We start from the raw sequence: 18,830 nt of genomic DNA, 5'->3' as shown, positions 1-18,830 counted from the left end.
CTCAAGCATTCCTGCACAGAAGTGAGCCTCAAAAATGTCCCCACTTTAATATTCATGCCTAGCATTAGTTTCTTTTAATTCCACATGGAATATACGGAAAGTCACTCATTAGTGTTCTTAATTACATTAGTAATTACATTACATTAGCAGTTGCTTGCCGTCATGTTGTTGACCTAGATGTTCACTTATGCTATTTCTATTCGAGTCCACACAACTAGGTGACAAGGAAAGAAACAATTCCAATTCCAAAAATAATTTGATTTTTTTCCTCCCAGTAAGTTGGCTAATATTTTGATTGAACAGACTGAAGTGACTGTTTTGACATGGCATTCGTTGATAGCAACTTGAAGGAACAATGAAATGATGAGAAATCACAGTGTGGAAAAACGAAAGACAAAGAAATATTTTTATCCTTAGTTTTTCTAGTATCAAATTATCAAAAAATATGACACGTTATAAATAAATCTATATTTTTCCCTCCAGGAGACAAAAATGCTCTTCAAAACATCATCCTTTATCACCTGACACCAGGAGTTTTCATTGGAAAGGGATTCGAACCTGGTGTTACTAACATTCTGAAGACCACACAAGGAAGCAAAATCTATCTGAAAGGAGTGAGTTCTCTAGAATGAATTTATGATAGCATTCACTTATTGCTCAATTATCTTCGTGTTAATTTTTCATTAAACTTCTCACTGATGTTATCCCCTGTTTTGATAGGTAAATGATACACTTCTGGTGAATGAAGTGAAATCAAAAGAATCTGACATCATGACAACGAATGGTGTCATTCATGTTGTAGATAAACTCCTCTACCCAGCAGGTTGGTAATTACTGAACTCACTAGTGGGCTACATCTTTTTCAATAGAAGCGTATATTTGTATTTCAAATGCTCTTATCAATATTAATTTAATATTCCTCTTCATAGACACACCTGTTGGAAATGATCAGCTACTGGAAATCCTTAATAAACTGATCAAATACATCCAGATTAAGGTACAGAACATTATTGGATTTGTTCCTAAACAGATATTGCAGGTTTTACATAAAAGACTAGAAATGTATACATGAGTAGCTTAGATGTACCCTGGACTTGGACCGCTCTTTGTAGATTATGTACCACTGGCTCACCCGTGAGTAAATGAGATAATTTCTTTATGGTTTTATTCTACAAATATCTCTGAAACCTACTTGGGCTCAAGCACTGTATTAACTATAATGGGAAATGTTAAGCTGAATCAGAGATGTCCCTTTATTTAAAAAATACAGTCCAGTTGGAAAGAAAAGAAATGCAGATAAAAAATACTATAATCTTTCTATCACCAAATGCCTTTGCTACAGAATATAAGGGAAAGAGAAAGTATGTACTTGTAAAAAAATTATCACTAATCACAGTAGTTAAAGGCAAAAAAGTATTTTCCCCCTTTATCCTTATAAAGTCAAAGTATCAGAAAACATATGAAATATTATTTAATAAACATTTAACTTTGGATTAACTATTCCATAATTTTTAAGACTCTTGAGTAACACCTTCAATAATTTTTATGCCATCTGACCCAATAGCAGGAGATTGTAAAATGGTTTATATGAAGACTTCATTTCTATTAAATGTAATGATACCTTCACTATTTTCACTTTAGTAAGAATTAAAGTGGTGCCATAATTTTGTTAATAAAACTACTAATTTCATGTTACTAAATACAAGTGTATTTATTTTCAGTTTGTTCGTGGTAGCACCTTCAAAGAAATCCCCATGACTGTCTACAGTAAGTACATAATGAATATTTGTCATATACAAGTGACAAGATGTACAAAAAAGAAAACACAATATTTACTTTGTACTTGGAAATTATTGATAATCTGGTATTTAGAATTCCAAACAATGGCAAATTTCATCCACTTGACACAGGCTTAAGGTCTGGATGAGACCTCTCAGCCAGGGCCATTACCATTCAGCCTCTATGGACCACTTTCCCATTCATCTGAAAAACAAGAATGAGAGGATATGGGAATAGCAGTAAAACATAATTGCTAGCATGGAAAAAAAAAGACATACAAACATACGAAGAGGAGAGACAGCCAAAAGGCATTCCAGAGCTATCTGAAAATTCAGATGTATGGACACAGAAGTAACACTGCTGAAGGATTTGTAGTTCATTCCACCCTCAAGCCATCAGCTTTCTAAGGGCACGGTGGGAGGGGTGTGCCAAAGAATCCTAATGTTTATGAATTGGCAGTTCAAAAACTCTCCCCATCCAAAAGTGGATGTTGAGAAATCCAAATCCAAAAATTGGTCTTTGCCAGGCAATAAACCTAAGTTCCTAGATTCCAAGGTTCTTTTATCCCTGACTTTACCAGATTATCAAAATTAAACCTCTACTACTTAACAATGGTAAAGGGCATTTCATTCTCATAACTGTGACGTGTAGTATTCTTTTTCCAATGTGTTTTTTTCGTCATTTGTCTTTTTCTTTCCTTTGTTGTAGCTTTCAAAGCAGAAATTCTTTTCATTTTGTTTTGACTCTACAATTAAACACTCAAAATGCACCAGTAGTTAAAGGATTACTTCAATTCCCACATTTACCCTGGCTAGAAAGTAACTCCATTTTATACTGTGATCATTCTGTTATTTAATAGAAAAAATTCCTTAAGATTTACACTAGATATGGAAAAGGAATAAAGAAAATGTAAGGAGCAAAACAAAATGTCTGCTGATTTCAATGATGTAATAATAACACATGCAAATCCAGTATCAGGCCAGCTCAGCACTGTTTGAAAGATGGAGCTGGAATAGCTATGATTCAACCAGGTATAAATTCCAGTATGGAAGTATACAATCTTGTATATATTTTATAACAAATTAAAGAATCATTATGGGCTCTATTCATCAGAAATGTTATGTCATCTTTCTCACTAAAGATGTATAACTATACTACATTTCTTTACCTTTCCTGCTTTATCCATTAAAGGTCCACTACTTTCTACATGTGCCAATGCAATATTTTGCTTAGAGTGAGCCACAATCTTATAATTCCTTTATTTTCCTCTCTTAAAATTGGATCCTCACTCACAGAAAATACGTTACGATTTACGAAAATATGTAAGTCTAATACACCTTGTCTACCTACTCAAAGCTCTTGAAACTGCACAGAGATTTGCATTCTGATGCCAGATGTTTCTTTAACTCCTCCCCACATGGGAATGCTGCTATTTATAAGTGTCCCTCAAATAGAGGTGGAGAATAATTAAAACTAAGATTCCATTTTTATGTTCCTTTATTGACTTGTCTCTAAAATTTCTTTAATTTCCTTGCTATATATTATTCTTATCCCCAAAATATCATAGTTTTCAATTGTATGGGGAAAAAAATTCTCTTTAGTATATGTTGTCAAATACATAACATTTGAGGTACAGCAGAATAAAATCAGTATTTGATCCTCAGCCCAGGACTTGTCAAAACTATTTAAGTCTTCAGTCAAGCAAGATTGAAACAAAGCTACCAACCTATAGCAACATCCCATACTTTGAGTCCCACTTGAAAATTTATGCTAAAAGTAATTAACCCATTTTGATAGTAGCAGCAGAGACCTCTGTGGATTTAGTTTTCATGGAAAGGTTTCCTGTGGCAAGACCACTTGTGGGATCAGTAATTAGATGCATAGATTTGATATATTTTAGAGCTTCATAATTTAAGATTTCAAGATATAAAATTTGATATGACTGAAACATAGTCACAATTAAGGTCTGGAACTCATAGGAATTTTTAAAAGTTGACACAGCTAAACATTTCAGAAACCAAAGGTGAGAATGTGACAGAAACCCAAATTGTGCTAACATCTCATCTCTAATGTGTCAACACAATCTGTTATAATTGCAGTTAGCTTTAGTGTGGCCCACTATCTAATGGAGCCGTCATTTAAAAAAAAAAAACATTTTTAATGTTTATTTATTTTTAAAATTTATTTTTAATGTTTATGTATTTTTGAGAGACAGAGAATGAGCAGGGGAGGAACAGAGAGAGAGGGAGACACAGAATCCGAAGCAGGCTCCAGGCTCTGAGCTGTCAGCACAGAGCCGGACGTGGGGCTCAAACTCACGAGCTGTGAGATCATGACCTGAGCCGAAGTCAGCTGCTCAACTGACTGAGCCACCCAGGCGCCCCTAATGTTTATTTTTGAGAGAAAGAGAGAGACAGACAGAGAGTGAGTTGGGGTGGAGGGGGGTAGAGAGAGAGGGAGACACAGAATCTGAAGTAGGCTCCAGGCTCTGAGCTGTCAGCACAGAGCCTGACACAGGACTTGAACCCACAAGCTGTGAGATCATGACCTGAGCTGAAGTCAGAAGCTTAACTGACTGAGTCACCCAGGCACCCCTAATGGAGCCATCTTTTAAGGTTTCTAAGTAGAAATGACAAAAGCCAGTAGCTCTGGTTGTATGGCTCCAGAGGCACATTTCCAGTTAATCTGTACAAAAAAAAAAAAAAGTCAACCAAATAGTTTGCTGCTATTTTAAATACATTTTGCATATTATTTTCTGAGTTGGATGGATGGCACATTTCAAATACATACTTCTAAGTTTTAAAAAAATGATGATGATATTAAGGCTGAAAACTAAACATTTTACCCTATAATTTAAATACTGATCATATCATATTTGTTGCATAGAGCTCATATTTGGCTGGTTGAAATTTGTTTTTACTTTTAATTATTTTGAACTATTTTTTCATATTTTCCTCTCTATATCACTGTTATCAAATGCATGAAAAATATTTTGTCTTTGTCTTTCATTTTTTTCTTATGAGAAAAAAAACCCAACAATGCAATTGAAGATATTATGAATCGCATGAAATTAATCATGTTTATTTGTCTTCTGTTGCTATGCAGCCAATATTTTCAAGAAGTACTAAAGAAGGTAAAGAGCTTTAGTGTTGCAGTTCAAAATTACAGGTCTCTAGATAGAATTCCTCACTTAGTGTGTATATATTTCACTGGAACAAATCCATGTGTCTGGACTTCAGAGTACACCATCTGGACATGAGAAGACGATAGATAATGTACCATGAATATTTACTGGACCTGACTGCCTGAACACATTACCACCCCTTATATCTTAGTACCCAGCAAAGATTAAGACAAAGAGAGAGAGGACAATTTTATTCAGGTTGTTTTTATGTAAACATCATTTATGTTCCACTTTCTATACTTTCAGCAACTAAAATTATAACCAAAGTTGTGGAACCAAAAATTAAAGTGATTGAAGGCAGTCTTCAGCCTATTATCAAAACTGAAGGTAAAATCAACTGTTATACATGGTTCCTTCTTTGTGGAAAAAAATCCAAGTAATAGACTGATTTCTATGAATGTATCTGCATTCTTTTTGAAACTAACATGCTAAATATTTCTATATCAATGGCATGCTCATGTGATTGCAGAATGCGGAATGCAAATTATTTAGCAGAGTAGATGGTGCATTCCTAATACTTTCAGTACATTTGCTTGTACTTGATTTCATTTCAACCTAATTGGCCATTGCATTAGCACTAGAACCCAGATAAATACATAAGTAAACAAAGAAATAAACAAAAAAATCCGAGCTTTATTTTATACTGCAATTAGACTCCTTCAGTGTACTATTTTGTAGCTTTATCTCCAATCTCCCCACATGGATATCTTGTTATAAGAAGCTCTTCCAAAAATACAGGCATTTTTCATTCAACCATCTAAGAGAGCACTGAAGCTGTACATTGATGAAAGCTTTTAAAATAATAACCACATATGATATATTTTTAAATCAGACCACCAGAAACAGATGAAGGAATAAGCAGCTGGTGCATTAAGTCAAAAAGAAATAAGTATTCTTAATTGCAGTCCTGAACTTACATATTGAGAATACACATATTCTTATACACATATATATAATATACATCAATTGGTATATTTATTTTCCTTCTGGTATTTCAGACTAGAATATTAAATAGTTTTCTTTGTACCGTCACTGTCTGTTAGCCAACTCCAACATTTTTGATGCCACCTTTATTTCATGCATTTTAATTATTACCAAGGGTCAGACCGTAAGAACGTTTTATTTTTATGTCTAAGCATCTTAATGTGGTGACTGACCACAGTGAAAAGACCAGGATTTCTCCTTTATTCTTAAGAAGGATAGAAACAATCTTCAAAAAAAAGGATAAATCATGTTCTCAATTGAATGTCAAAAAAACTATTACTTTAATTATTTTTGATTATTTGATATAACTTTGATTATTTTTGATATTTCTTCTCATTCTATAGATTGAGATGGCAATTTCTTGAATATTTTTGTTAGTTCCTTTAAAGGCAGGCCATGATTTACATTTAAATATTGGAAACATACATATAAAAGTTTATTTCCTAGCTAATTATCTATATTTTTATTCTTGAGACCTAAATTTGATAATTGATGTAGGCTTTGAAATCTGTGCTTACTAAAAAAATACTACACCTATGGTCATTTGATTTCTTTTATATTTTGATGAGAATTTGGTGTCTTAAGAAATTAAATCACTTAAATTTTTGTTGAGAAATTTTTCTTGATCATTTTAATGAAAATTATCAAGTAATGCTTGGTAATACATTTGATTTTAACATTCTTATACTCTTTTTAAAATTAGATTCCCTAAAAATTTATATAATCACTTGTACACAGCTTCTATAATCAAAATCATTTACATGTGTTTTTCTTATTTCCAAAGATTCCTATCTTTTCTTTCAAGCTTCTTCAACCCATTTATCTTCCCGATTTTTGCCAGTGGGATTCTATTGTATTAATCTTTCTTGAATTAGGCACCCAGTGGAGCATCAACTCTACCTGGGTTCTTCCTAGACAGGGAACAAGGATGACAAATGGGGTCATGTCACCAATGTATTAAAAATTTTTAAGTTCAAAGATTCAGAAGTTTTATGTCTGTGTAACATACTGAAGGAAATACGTAATTATCTTGACAGCCATTCACAATTGTCCAGCGCTAACATTGCTACTGGCATTTCCCTATCACTGAACTTTTGCAGGTTCATTAATGACTCCTGAATTCTTACTAAGTATATACTAGACTCCAAAATACAATTTAAAGTATTTCTTATAAAGGGTACTTAACCAATTATAGAATTAAGAATAAATCAACTGAAATTCATTTCAACAAACACTTACTGAGCATCTTATTATAGTGCTAGGCATTCTCCTAAGTGCTGGCAGTAAATGTGAAAAAAAAAAAAAAAGATTTGCGAAAAATCCCTACCTTCATAGAGCATCATGATAGAGGGTGTTTCTGAAATTTCAGTTTAGGCTTTTCCAAAAGAAATGTTGATTTGGATGTTTTATTAACTCATTTCTGTTCTTAAATTCCTTAGGTGTATTTTCCTTTTGAAATTTCTACACCTTAAAAACCTGGACTTACACTTGATGCTCAATATCCCTTGGTCCCACAGATCAAATATTATGATATCATTCATTTATTATTTGAATGAACAATTATCTTCATTATTTTAGATTGTTTTAGACTAACTCTGGGTAATGGTGTAACATTGAAAATTTCTGGACAAACAAATAAAGCCTCTCAAGGATAAGCAAATACAGTGACATTCAACTGCTGAAGGGTGTTACAGTATGAGTTAAATGTACTGAACTTTACTTTTCTTCTCTATAAAATAGTCTTGGTCAACTAATGTAGTAATCAGCTTTCTAACATTCAAAATGATTTTCTCTGGGAGCAAAATCATTTTGTAAGTCAAATGCAACATTTGTTTAACTTCTGCATTTGAAGGACTGTTTTATTATTAATTAGTATATTAATTATTAAAATAATTAGTAATTATTAATCAATAAATAATTTTCATATATAAGGTAAGTACTCAAATTCATTTTCCCAGAAAATCTGAAATTCGGTGTCTTAAATATATGTACCAAAGGTTGAGGTTTTTTTAAATGTTCAGTCTTATGCACATTTGATAAAAAGTGTACAGTATTGAGTAATTAAAAATTAAATTTAAAAATTTAATGAAAGTTATAGATGATATCAGCATAGTAAAGTAAGATCTAAATTACTTATCATTAGAGCAACTTAAATTTGTACATACTGTATAATTCACAAAGTACAGCGACATATAATACCTTGTGTGATTCTACTTCACAACTGCAAATGAATGGATGAACTTATGCTAAATGCTAAAACATGAATCATGAAAGTAATTGTAGTAGCACACCAATAGACTGAGTCATTTGGTCTCATAAATACTGCTTAATTTGAAGACAATGGGAAATGTTTAAAATTGATTTCATAGAACCCAAAAACACTTTGATGTTTGAATAACACCAAGTGTTAAAACAAATTTCCTGTTCTGTCAAAGTTAAAGAACTGCCTTAACATGATAATTTGTCTCCTAAAACAATACCTCAGGACCCACAATAACAAAGGTCAAAATTGAAGGTGAACCTGAGCTCAGACTGATTAAAGAAGGTGAAACAGTAACTGAAGTGATCCATGGAGGTGCGTTATGTGTATTTCCTAAAGCCTAGTTAGGATCACTGTGATTATTTTGAAATAGTGTTGGTTAAATATATTGAACATCTGATGTTTTCTCTTGGCTTTCTTTTTATATAAATTGTGGGAATACTTTTCTCACTTACAAATAAAATACAATTTACCTTTAATGAAATTAAGCCAATGTAACAAATTGGAGTTAATTTAACCATTAAGCCACCAGGTCCAACATATGCATATCATGCATATGCAAGTGATGATTATGAAATATAATGATAATAATAATGTCAATACAAAGTGATCTATTGGATTTAGAAGAAAAAATGACCATTGTATAAGGTTGACTAATCAGTCACTGCTGGGACTCTCCAGCAGGGTTCCCACTCTAATGATGTATAATTCCCTGGATTCTTACTAAACACTCACTCCATTGTCAGAAAATAAGTATGGCATGGAGAGTTAGCTCTCTCCCTCACCCAAGATTCAGGACATAACTGCTACAGTTTTTAGACATTTGTTGATCTAAACCTATTTAAGATATGTCCCCCAAATGATTATGTTTGAATTCTAAATGGTATGGCTTTGAGAAATATATTTAATAATGAAAATGTCTACATTTGGCAGTTTAGACATCATAAGGGGATATACCATATGAATTTTTCTTCCCCTACTTTTAGAGCCAATTATTAAAAAATACACTAAAATCATTGATGGAGTGCCTGTGGAAATAACCGAAAAAGAGACAAGAGAAGAACGAATCATTACAGGTAATCTTTGATTCCATACATGGAACTATGCTTGAATTATAAAGATAAAACCATAGTAAATCTTTTTTTTTTTTTATTAAATTTTTTTTTCAACGTTTATTTATTTTTGGGACAGAGAGAGACAGAGCATGAACGGGGGAGGGGCAGAGAGAGAGGGAGACACAGAATCGGAAACAGGCTCCAGGCTCTGAGCCATCAGCCCAGAGCCCGACGCGGGGCTCGAACTCACGGACCGCGAGATCGTGACCTGGCTGAAGTCGGACGCCTAACCGACTGCGCCACCCAGGCGCCCCAAAACCATAGTAAATCTTAAAAAAAGCTCTGTCTCTATAAGAATCACTAGAGAAATTGACTAAGTCATTTTCATGGTGGTTACTGAAGATACATCATTTTTTGACAGCAATAATATTATCCTAACTATTTAATCTGTGTTTTTCTCTGAATTGGAATTTGTGGACTAATCTATAAGCATGATAAGCATGTGTTTTTATTATACATATTCATACATGTGACATAACATTTTCCCCTTGCTATTTGTAATGAGTTAGTAAATCCTAGAAGAAAAACGATTCCCTCCTTTGATTTTCCATTTAGCTTAAGGTTTATTACACATCTACATACTGAAATATACACAAGTTTGTATAAGGCAACTGATCAGTTTAGCAAACCACTGTGTCAGTCTCCCACCAATGAATTAGCCTAAAATTCTGAATTCAGCTATGTTTTAAGTATTTGTTTAAATGAGCAGTCAGCAACTATGGCTTGCGCCACCTACTTATGTAAAGTTCTGTTTGGAACCCAGTGTGATCAGTCCTTCATATAACGTGTGTAACTATTTTCACACTACAATGGCAATGTGAACAGCTGCACCACGAGCCGTATGGCCTACAAAGTCTAAAATACTTCCTATCTGGCCCTTTCGGTAGGAAGTTTGCCCATCGCTGTTTTAGACCTTTTTTTAAAAAAAATTTTTTTCTTTCTTTCAGGTCCTGAAATAAAATACACTAGGATTTCCACTGGTGGTGGAGAAACCGAAGAAACACTGAAGAAATTATTGCAGGAAGGTCAGCAATAAATATTGCAAGAAGGTGTAGAAAAATTAAAATGTGACTTGACCTAAGCTACCTGTTTCAGTCTAAGATAATCTTTGAGCCCTTTTACAGGTTTTCTACTCTATCTCGTTCTTTCATTCAAGTTCCATGCCAGCATGTGAAAAAAAGCCCAAAGATAGAGAATGAAATCCAAATGACATTGGGTTGTATTAATTGTTTTGTGATATATAGTTCAATAGCCTTATAAGAAAACTGACTTATGAAAAACCAACGCTAAAGATAGAAAAAGAACCAAGTGTTGGTCTGGAATTCATTGTTTGCCAGATGCCATTATGTATCACATCAAGTCTCCTGTGTTTCTATTACATAAACCAATTTCTGCTATAAACATGTATCCTCTCAGAGGTCACCAAGGTCACCAAATTCATTGAAGGAGGTGATGGTCATTTATTTGAAGATGAAGAAATTAAAAGACTGCTTCAGGGAGGTTAGTAAAAGGAAAACCACTAACCCGCCTAACAGGTTCTGGTGACTGAATTCTTCAACTTTTTAAAGACTGAACATTCAGGTTTTTCTTTTCATAAGGTTGAAAAAGACAACATCATACGTTGTCTTAAGAGACTGATCAGTTCAACAGAAGTTTAAGTAATAATAATGAAGAAATGATTACTAGTTGAAACGGTCTTTAAAAAGTTGTATGGCATAAACTTGGGGAGCAATGAATATTTTTTTTCTTTGATACAGATAATTGTAAGGATATTTTAAGTATCTGAAAGAAGAATACTTTTTAAATTGGTAGTTGTTTAAAGAAGTCTAAATTGACATACTTTTTATATTTAAAAAAATGTATTCACTGCCCCCACAACAATAATAAAAAGCATGTTTATAGATTTTTTAAGTGCATAGATCTAGAAATAAAAACAAGACAGTGCATTTAGCAATTTTCTTTTCCAAACTACATTCTTGAGAATGAATATCTGTTTCTTCTAACAGTTTGAGTGATAATCTATACCTGGAGATGTAAATTATTTTGCATATGAAATTAATCTTTAAAGTATGAATGTTCTCTGTCTATGGCATTAAAAGGACCTACTTTTAAAAGCAAAGGAGAAAAAAAAGAATTCAAAATCTTATGCAAACTCTAAATGGTAATTATTCAAAGAAATAGTAAATACTAATGAAATATTATTTGGATAATTGGCATTTGAATAAATAAATTTCTAGTTCATTTTATTAAAAACGAAAGTATTTAGATGACAAATTGTTTTAAAGAAGCATATAAATTATTTACAAAAATCAAAAATACTTCTTGAAATATCTGAGAAACACAACTGAAAGTTGGTATTTCTCCAAAGTATTGTCCAAGATGGTTTTTCTGCTTAATTTGTTATCACTGTGTCCAAGAAGATGTAAATTCTTTTGGGACCACACATATTTTAAGCAATTGTTTCTTTATTCTTTATTTTATATAGGTAAAACCTCTTATATATAGTGTTGAGACCCTTCAGCGATAGTAAAAATAAATAATTTTTATTTAACCAATGATTAAATTTCCCCTCAATAGAAAAATATGTGTCTGAAAAATACAAGATTTCCGTTCAGACTGTAGGGAGAGTGTGACACAGCCAAAGCCGTAATAGAATCAAGGTTTTCTGTATGATCTAATACAGAATTTACTCATCTATCCACAAATGTTTAACTGTCAGCTAGGAAAACAAAGATTTGAGGGAAGTGGTGAAGATATTATGAAGGTTAAATTGAATTCTTTTTTTTTTTTTGTTAAGTCCTTGCCATAGTAAGCAGCTTTGTAGAATGGCAGTGCTTTTTAGAGAATGAATCAATTAGTAGCCGCACCTATATATACATTGCTTTGCTTTATTTAGTCTTAAACTTCAGGTAAGTATGTTTTCTTCACCTTTAATAAGCCCCAGTTAACAAGTCGATTATAGACAGCGAACTAAGTACATAACAATAACTTCAGGCAAAAGAAAATATACCTGCTACAAGAATATGATATTCTAATTTTAGTTAAGGAAATCTTTCTTTAACTCCTGTTTTATCCCAGAGGTTGATTCCTTTAGTTCTCAATATTTGGTTTCTCTACATATCTATAAAGCATTAATTTCCACAATGCCACATCACAAATTTTAAAAAACATTTCTAAGGCTTTTGTTCTCATAAGAAAGACAACATAAGAAGCATAGTTACTAGTATTTGGAAACTAACTGGACATGCTAGTATTTTTTTTCCTAGCCCTGTAAAACCAATGTGTCATCACTGAGTTATAAGCGTCCAGATCCTGAGATACCTATTTCCAAAGAAGCTGCTGTGAATAAAGAGTACATCACGCAAGGCTTGCTTTTGTTCTTTCATAGTATAGATAATTGATCTCTATCCAAACTGTAGTCTTCATATTAAAGCTTGGAGTTTTCTATCTAGACTGCTTATAGTGATACATGTAGTACATTTTGATGAATTGAGTATATTCCTCAATTATTCTAGTCATGACTAGTAACATGGCTCAGTGGCCCTTTTGGTTTCAATATTGTGATTTACCATTGAAGTACATCCAAGCCCCCAACTAAAAAATGTTCTCATGAAATGCATAGAAGTTTCACACTTATCTTAGATAAAATTACATTTACTAAAACTACCAAAGTAATTAAGGGAGAATATCAAGCTATACAGGAAGGAACAAAAAACAAGTCATTTTGGATGGTTTTGACAGATCTGCCAATATAACATGTAAAGCCTGTGTAGAGAATAGGGATCAGCTTGCAGGTCTGGCTTTTGATCTGGGCTCCAACTCAAACTAACTTAAGTTGATTCTTCATCTGAAAATGAGGATAGTAATGTCACTTACATATAAATGAGGTAATGTATGAAAAGCACTTGGAATAATGCTCAGTAAACACAAGCTCCCAGTAATGCTAGCTACTGTAAATATCATGGCCGACTATATTAACACAATACACTTATATAGTATAAATGTAATGAAGTAATATTTTACACCTAATTTAAATTTCTGAGAGCCATACCTATGGTAAATATGCAAAAATCCTATAAATAATTGGGCTGAAGCACTTTGCGTGTTTCATAAAACATGGTAGGGAGGGGCATTCATGTGGGATCATTCATATGATTGGTTTATTCTCGCACATTTTGCTTCTCTAAGCATATGACTTGATCCCACTTTCATTCATATTGAGATAGCAGAAAGCCACTGGGAACAAGTCTGGTTTCCTACACTTTATTAGACTTTCTCCTAAAGATTTTTTTTTTGCAAACAATTAATACTTTTATTTTAATATTATCACAGCAAACTAGTAACAAATTAATTACTTAATTGGATGCTGCCAAGTATATGAAAGAAAATCTGAGTGTAAGCGCTTGTTTTGAAACGTAATGCTGCGAATACTTCTGTGAGCTTGCTTTAAATTATACAGTAACTGTTATTTGGAGTTTAACAAGTCCATTATAAACAATGGTCTTATTCACTAATTAAAGACGGGATCCATCTCTTCTTGACTATATTTTATAAGCCCTTATTTTGTTACTAAATAAACCTGAAGTTAATGGAAATATATCAATTGGACCATAGTCCATAATTCAGACTTTTCTATCTCAAAAAAACTTAGACTCAATATCGAACCTAATGAGGTTTTCTACAGTTCTGTATTCTATTTTACTCTATTAATAACGTATCATAAGTGATTACACATCTTATATTCCGTGGGAAATAAACCATGTTGGAAATGTGCCATGTAGAAACAAAATTATTCAAACATTTTTAAAATGTTTCTTTCTTAACTGTTGGTGACAGTTTCTTGCTTTACTTTTTAATGGAATTTCAGAGAATTGAAAAAATATATATATATATATATATATATATATATAATAGAAAGATTTTGACCTGATTATTGGGTATAAATAATATATAAAAGCAAGAAATGTATAGAAAAAAATTTTACAAGGTAAGCAGAAAAATGAAGTCACTGTAGAAACCACATTTAACCTTGATCTTAAGTATCCAATAGCAGAGTGAAAATGTGAATTTGGGCCTACCAGGGGGTGTTGTTGAGGAGTTAAAGAAAAACAAGGAATTGGGAAGTATTATGCAACTATAACAACAAAAAAACCTGTATAGTTATGAAACACTTTAAAATCTTAAATATGAAAGCTTTTATTATTTTTAACTAGTTAATTTTATAAATGGTCTTACAGGATTGGAATTAAACTTGGGAGTATGTTGGCACACATTTCCTAAGTTGCTTAATATTATATTTCTAGAGTTATTAGGCCAATGCTATCTTGTTGTCCTGGCGTTCTATAAGGTAATTGTGAATTAATTTACAATGAGAATTTCAGAGGCAGAAGTCTGATACATCACAAATAGGAATGACTGGAAAAATGACTCGATATCTCTGGGAAGACACTTCTGTTACACTGTATATAATATTAAATATTCCTTCATCATAAAGCAATGCTTTTTATAAAAAAGGTGAAAAAGTCATGTAAGTCACTTACTCTATGGAAAAATGACACATTGTATGGGGCTCCAAATGCCATAATGAAACAATGTTTTGCAAACAGTGAACATTCGTTCTCATCAGTGGACAACAAATGCCTGTCTGTAGCCAATGAAAAAGTCTCATGATTCCAAAAAAAACTACACGTTTAAGTGATGCTTATTTTAAACTTTATACTTTTCTTTAATTACGGTCTCCTGTCTATGTTAGCCATAACTTATTTTAAACTTTATACTTTTCTTTAATTACGGTCTCCTGTCTATGTTAGCCATAACTTGAAAGTATTTCTAACTACAACTATTTAATTTTAGACACACCTGTGAGGAAGATACAAGCCAACAAAAGAGTTCAAGGTAAATGTATTGATAGTACTGTGCATAGGAGATACATCCAAAGGGTAATGTTTTAATATATTTTATTGGATCTTGTTGTCTTTCAGGGAGACAAGTTAGCAAATTTTGAGGCAAAGTATTTTGCTGATAAAAATCAGAAAATAACTTATTCATGTTCTACACGATCAGTAAGATGTAAGGATAACAAATGTTAAAGGAAAGGCAATCATACTCAAGTAAAGTGGTAGATTTTTGAAACCACTAAAGTAGATTCAAGTAGAGTTAAGTTGAAAAGAAATCCTTGAATATGAGCCAAGCAAAAGTTGGTTGCTGGTGAACCTGAACGCTCTAAAAATGGTAGAGATCAGGCTACAGTTTGAAACATTAGTAAAATTAAACGTTAGTAAACATTAGTGGGTTCCAGCCCCACATCAGGCTCTGTGCTGACAGCTTTTAGCCTGGAGCCTGCTTCAGATTCTGTGTCTCCCTCTCTCTCTGCCCCTCCCCCGCTCACGCTCTGTCTCTCTCTCAAAGATAAACGTTAAAAAAATAATAAAAAAATAAAACTATACACATATAGAAAGTTATTAATATAACTTTCTACAAAATTTTGATATATGTGTAGATTATACATATGCATGTATTACCCATGCACTACGGTTTTCTTCATAACTATACTTATATGCATTTTCTAATCTTTCACTCAGGTTCTCTTGCATTCTAATAGATTAAACAATGACAGATTTTCCATGTGGAACTTCAAACAAATTCCAAGATTGGACTTTCTAAAATAATTACATATTAATAGTCAAAAGAAATTGCAAGGATTGTAAATGCATTATAGGTATATCTGATTTTAAACCAACCCAACATAGACAATTGAAATTAAAGAATCAATTATACAAATACTTTTTAATTGAAGGTTTTATCAGGGATTTCTTCTAAACATCCTATTCATCCAAGTTTTCTAAAGAACTAAAACTTCAAATTATTATTCTCATACACTTTTAATCAAAAGATAACCTAGATTTCATCACCATAAACAGGATATTAAGAAAACAGAATCTAATGTTTAATACAGTAAGAAATGATGGTCTTTATAGATATAGTCATGCATAGGATATCATATTGTTAAATTCTAAAGTTTCATCACATTTACAATCTATGTGTTCATCTTTCTTCCTATCAGGATCTAGAAGACGATCCAGAGAAGGTCGTTCTCAGTGAAAATCCAGCAACCAGACAGCAAAGTTTATACCACCCTAAATCAATAACCTGATGCTAAGCGAAAACTATGAGAGCCACACTGACTTCAGGAAAAGAAACACCAGCACAAAAAAAGCAAACACAGAAAAATTCTGAATACAAATTTCATCTTTTTTTTCTCTGAATGAGAAACATGAAGGAAATTGTGGGGGTTAGTCTGCTGTGGGATAGGAACTGAAGGAAATAGAACACCTTACATACAGGCTTTTACATATTGACATTAAAAATTCTAGCTAACTTTGGAATCCATCAAAGAAGATTCTTGTCACCTGAGTTATCAAAATTCAAGTCTCACATTCCATTGAGAAGATTAAGCCTTGAATCTAAGAGATAGATAAAATGTATGCAAGCAGGTACCTCTCCATGGGAAGCTAAGCTATAAAACTGGGTGCTCAGTACTAAAAAAACAAGCAAACAAAACGTTTATGTCAAAAAACTTCACACATTTCTAATACAATGTGGGATTACCAGTAAATTATGTTATTTCTACAACTAATTTTGTACTCTTGAAATGTTTGCCATATGCTTTTTTCAATACATATTTTTATCTCAAATTTTCAATAAAACAATTTTTTCAGTTATAAAAAGAATGACTTCAAATTGGGTGATCAGAAAACTCAAGGTTTAAATTAATAAGTGGTTTGGACTTGGGAACAAGACTTTATACCTCTTTTTTTATTACAAATACTCAATAAAGGAAATTGAATGAATTTAGTGTTTCTTGAATTTTTTAAACTATTATGTTATATAAAGAATCATTACTCAATGAAGCAATCATTAAGCATCAACGGAATACCTAATAGAACCCCAGAACCATGCCAGGTTGTGAACCAGACAGTTACTGTCTTCAAAGAGTAAAGAAACAAATCGCCAATAATTCATAACTCACTTTGAGCTATAGTAGAAGAACAAACAGTTCTACACAGACACAAATACATTAATTTTTCCTAGGATTTTGCTAGATATAGGAAAAGTCACAGAGATTCCCTTAACTAAGACTGAAGTAACACTGGAATCCATTGCATAGTAAAAGAAAAATATTTGTTTGCAGAGAATGATAAAGATACCAGTTGATCTACTTAGATCTCAACAAGTGTCATCTTGTGAATGAGAGCAATCAGGGAACAGAATCCATACTCATGAGAAACTGGTGACTATGTAATAAAATTGTATTATACACATAAAACTGAGGAAGGTCAAACTCAAGATACCAGTCTTGATCACAGATGTCCAGCTTGGATGAGAGCCTCACTACTAGCATACAATTAAAGGATCTAAATTTGGGGGGGGGGGGTAGGTGAAAGCATTGGTTTTTTGGGGAAGCAATTGGGATGAGGAAGTAAAATATAAAGATATGGCAGTGACATGGAGGAAGTGCTCAAGAGCCTTGGTTTTCCAGAATGCTTTCTAGTCCAGGATAGTGGTGAGATTTATGTATAGCATTTAGAACCTCTGCCAGGAAGCAAAATGCCCTACTAACTCTGTATTCATGCAGAGAATCTTGGGACTACAATCTCAACTGGACAGAGTGTGGCCATGGTGGTCCCAAAATGATTCAGAGGGATGGTTATATAAGGTAGTACTGGTAGAATATACTGAACCATCATCAACAAAGATGACTATTCCAAACAGACAGCATGTTGTTCATGATCCTCTAGACGATCACAAGTTATTGCATAGCGTAAATAGAAGGTTGGCTCATTCATTTAGCCGCCTTCAGGGTTTTCATTTGATGATGAGACAAATGTTCCCAAGTTGTACTTTGAACATGGTAATCCACAACAATAGGAATGACGCTAAGGTCTTTTTAAAGACTGCTAACTTTAAAGCCCTGCCCTTTTTTCCATTATTATTATTGAACCAAAGAAGAGAAAAGAAATCAGTTTTGGTTAGTACACATACAAAAATCTAGCATATCTCTTTGGTAAAGGACAGAGTCTTTCAAATGACACATGCAAATATATTTAAAGATAAAATGTAAATAATTATTAATAAACTATAACAATAATACAAATAAAAATAAGATTTAAAATATATGAAAATAAATCATTTTAAACTCCAAAATAAGGATTTAATAATAAATAAATAATATAAATATTAATCCTATCCAAACACTTTCTGTAAACTCAAAAGGCAGAGTAGTATGTACTTTTACACACAATATTTAATCCTTTAAAAATTCTGAAGTTTGGGGCACCCAGGTGGCTCAGTTCGTAAAGCATCGAACTTCAGCTCAGGTCATGATCTCACGGTTCGTGAGTTCGAGCCCCACGTGACAGCTCAGAGGCTGGAGCCAGGTTCAGATTCTGTGTACCCCCCCTTCACTGCCCCTCCCCCACTCACGCTCTGTCTCCCTGTGTCTCAAAAA

At 32.8% G+C, this 18,830-nt stretch overlaps 1 protein-coding gene across 7 annotated transcripts in view; it reads left to right on the top strand.

Annotated features, from left to right (window-relative positions):
* POSTN (periostin) overlaps positions 1 to 17,172 on the top strand; it is a 36,465-nt gene extending 19,293 nt beyond the window's left edge. The window contains exons 13-23 of one of the 7 annotated variants that reach the window (XM_011284921.4): positions 484 to 614; positions 721 to 823; positions 930 to 997; positions 1,722 to 1,767; positions 5,210 to 5,290; positions 8,433 to 8,522; positions 9,194 to 9,283; positions 10,270 to 10,347; positions 10,739 to 10,822; positions 15,176 to 15,217; positions 16,386 to 17,172. In XM_011284921.4, the coding sequence (XP_011283223.1) occupies positions 484 to 614; positions 721 to 823; positions 930 to 997; positions 1,722 to 1,767; positions 5,210 to 5,290; positions 8,433 to 8,522; positions 9,194 to 9,283; positions 10,270 to 10,347; positions 10,739 to 10,822; positions 15,176 to 15,217; positions 16,386 to 16,423 (851 nt within the window). In that variant the 3' untranslated portion in view covers positions 16,424 to 17,172. The remainder of the gene's footprint in view (positions 1 to 483; positions 615 to 720; positions 824 to 929; positions 998 to 1,721; positions 1,768 to 5,209; positions 5,291 to 8,432; positions 8,523 to 9,193; positions 9,284 to 10,269; positions 10,348 to 10,738; positions 10,823 to 15,175; positions 15,218 to 16,385) is intronic. The other 6 variants (XM_011284946.4, XM_011284999.4, XM_011284973.4 and 3 more) reach the window with 6 other exon arrangements.
* Positions 17,173 to 18,830: the final 1,658 nt, after the last annotated feature.

This window comes from Felis catus, chromosome A1 (assembly GCF_018350175.1).
Source record: "Felis catus isolate Fca126 chromosome A1, F.catus_Fca126_mat1.0, whole genome shotgun sequence".
Classification (NCBI taxonomy): domain Eukaryota; kingdom Metazoa; phylum Chordata; class Mammalia; order Carnivora; family Felidae; genus Felis; species Felis catus.
The sequence above is the reverse complement of the archived record's forward strand: the minus strand, read 5'-3'. Positions and strand labels throughout refer to the sequence as shown.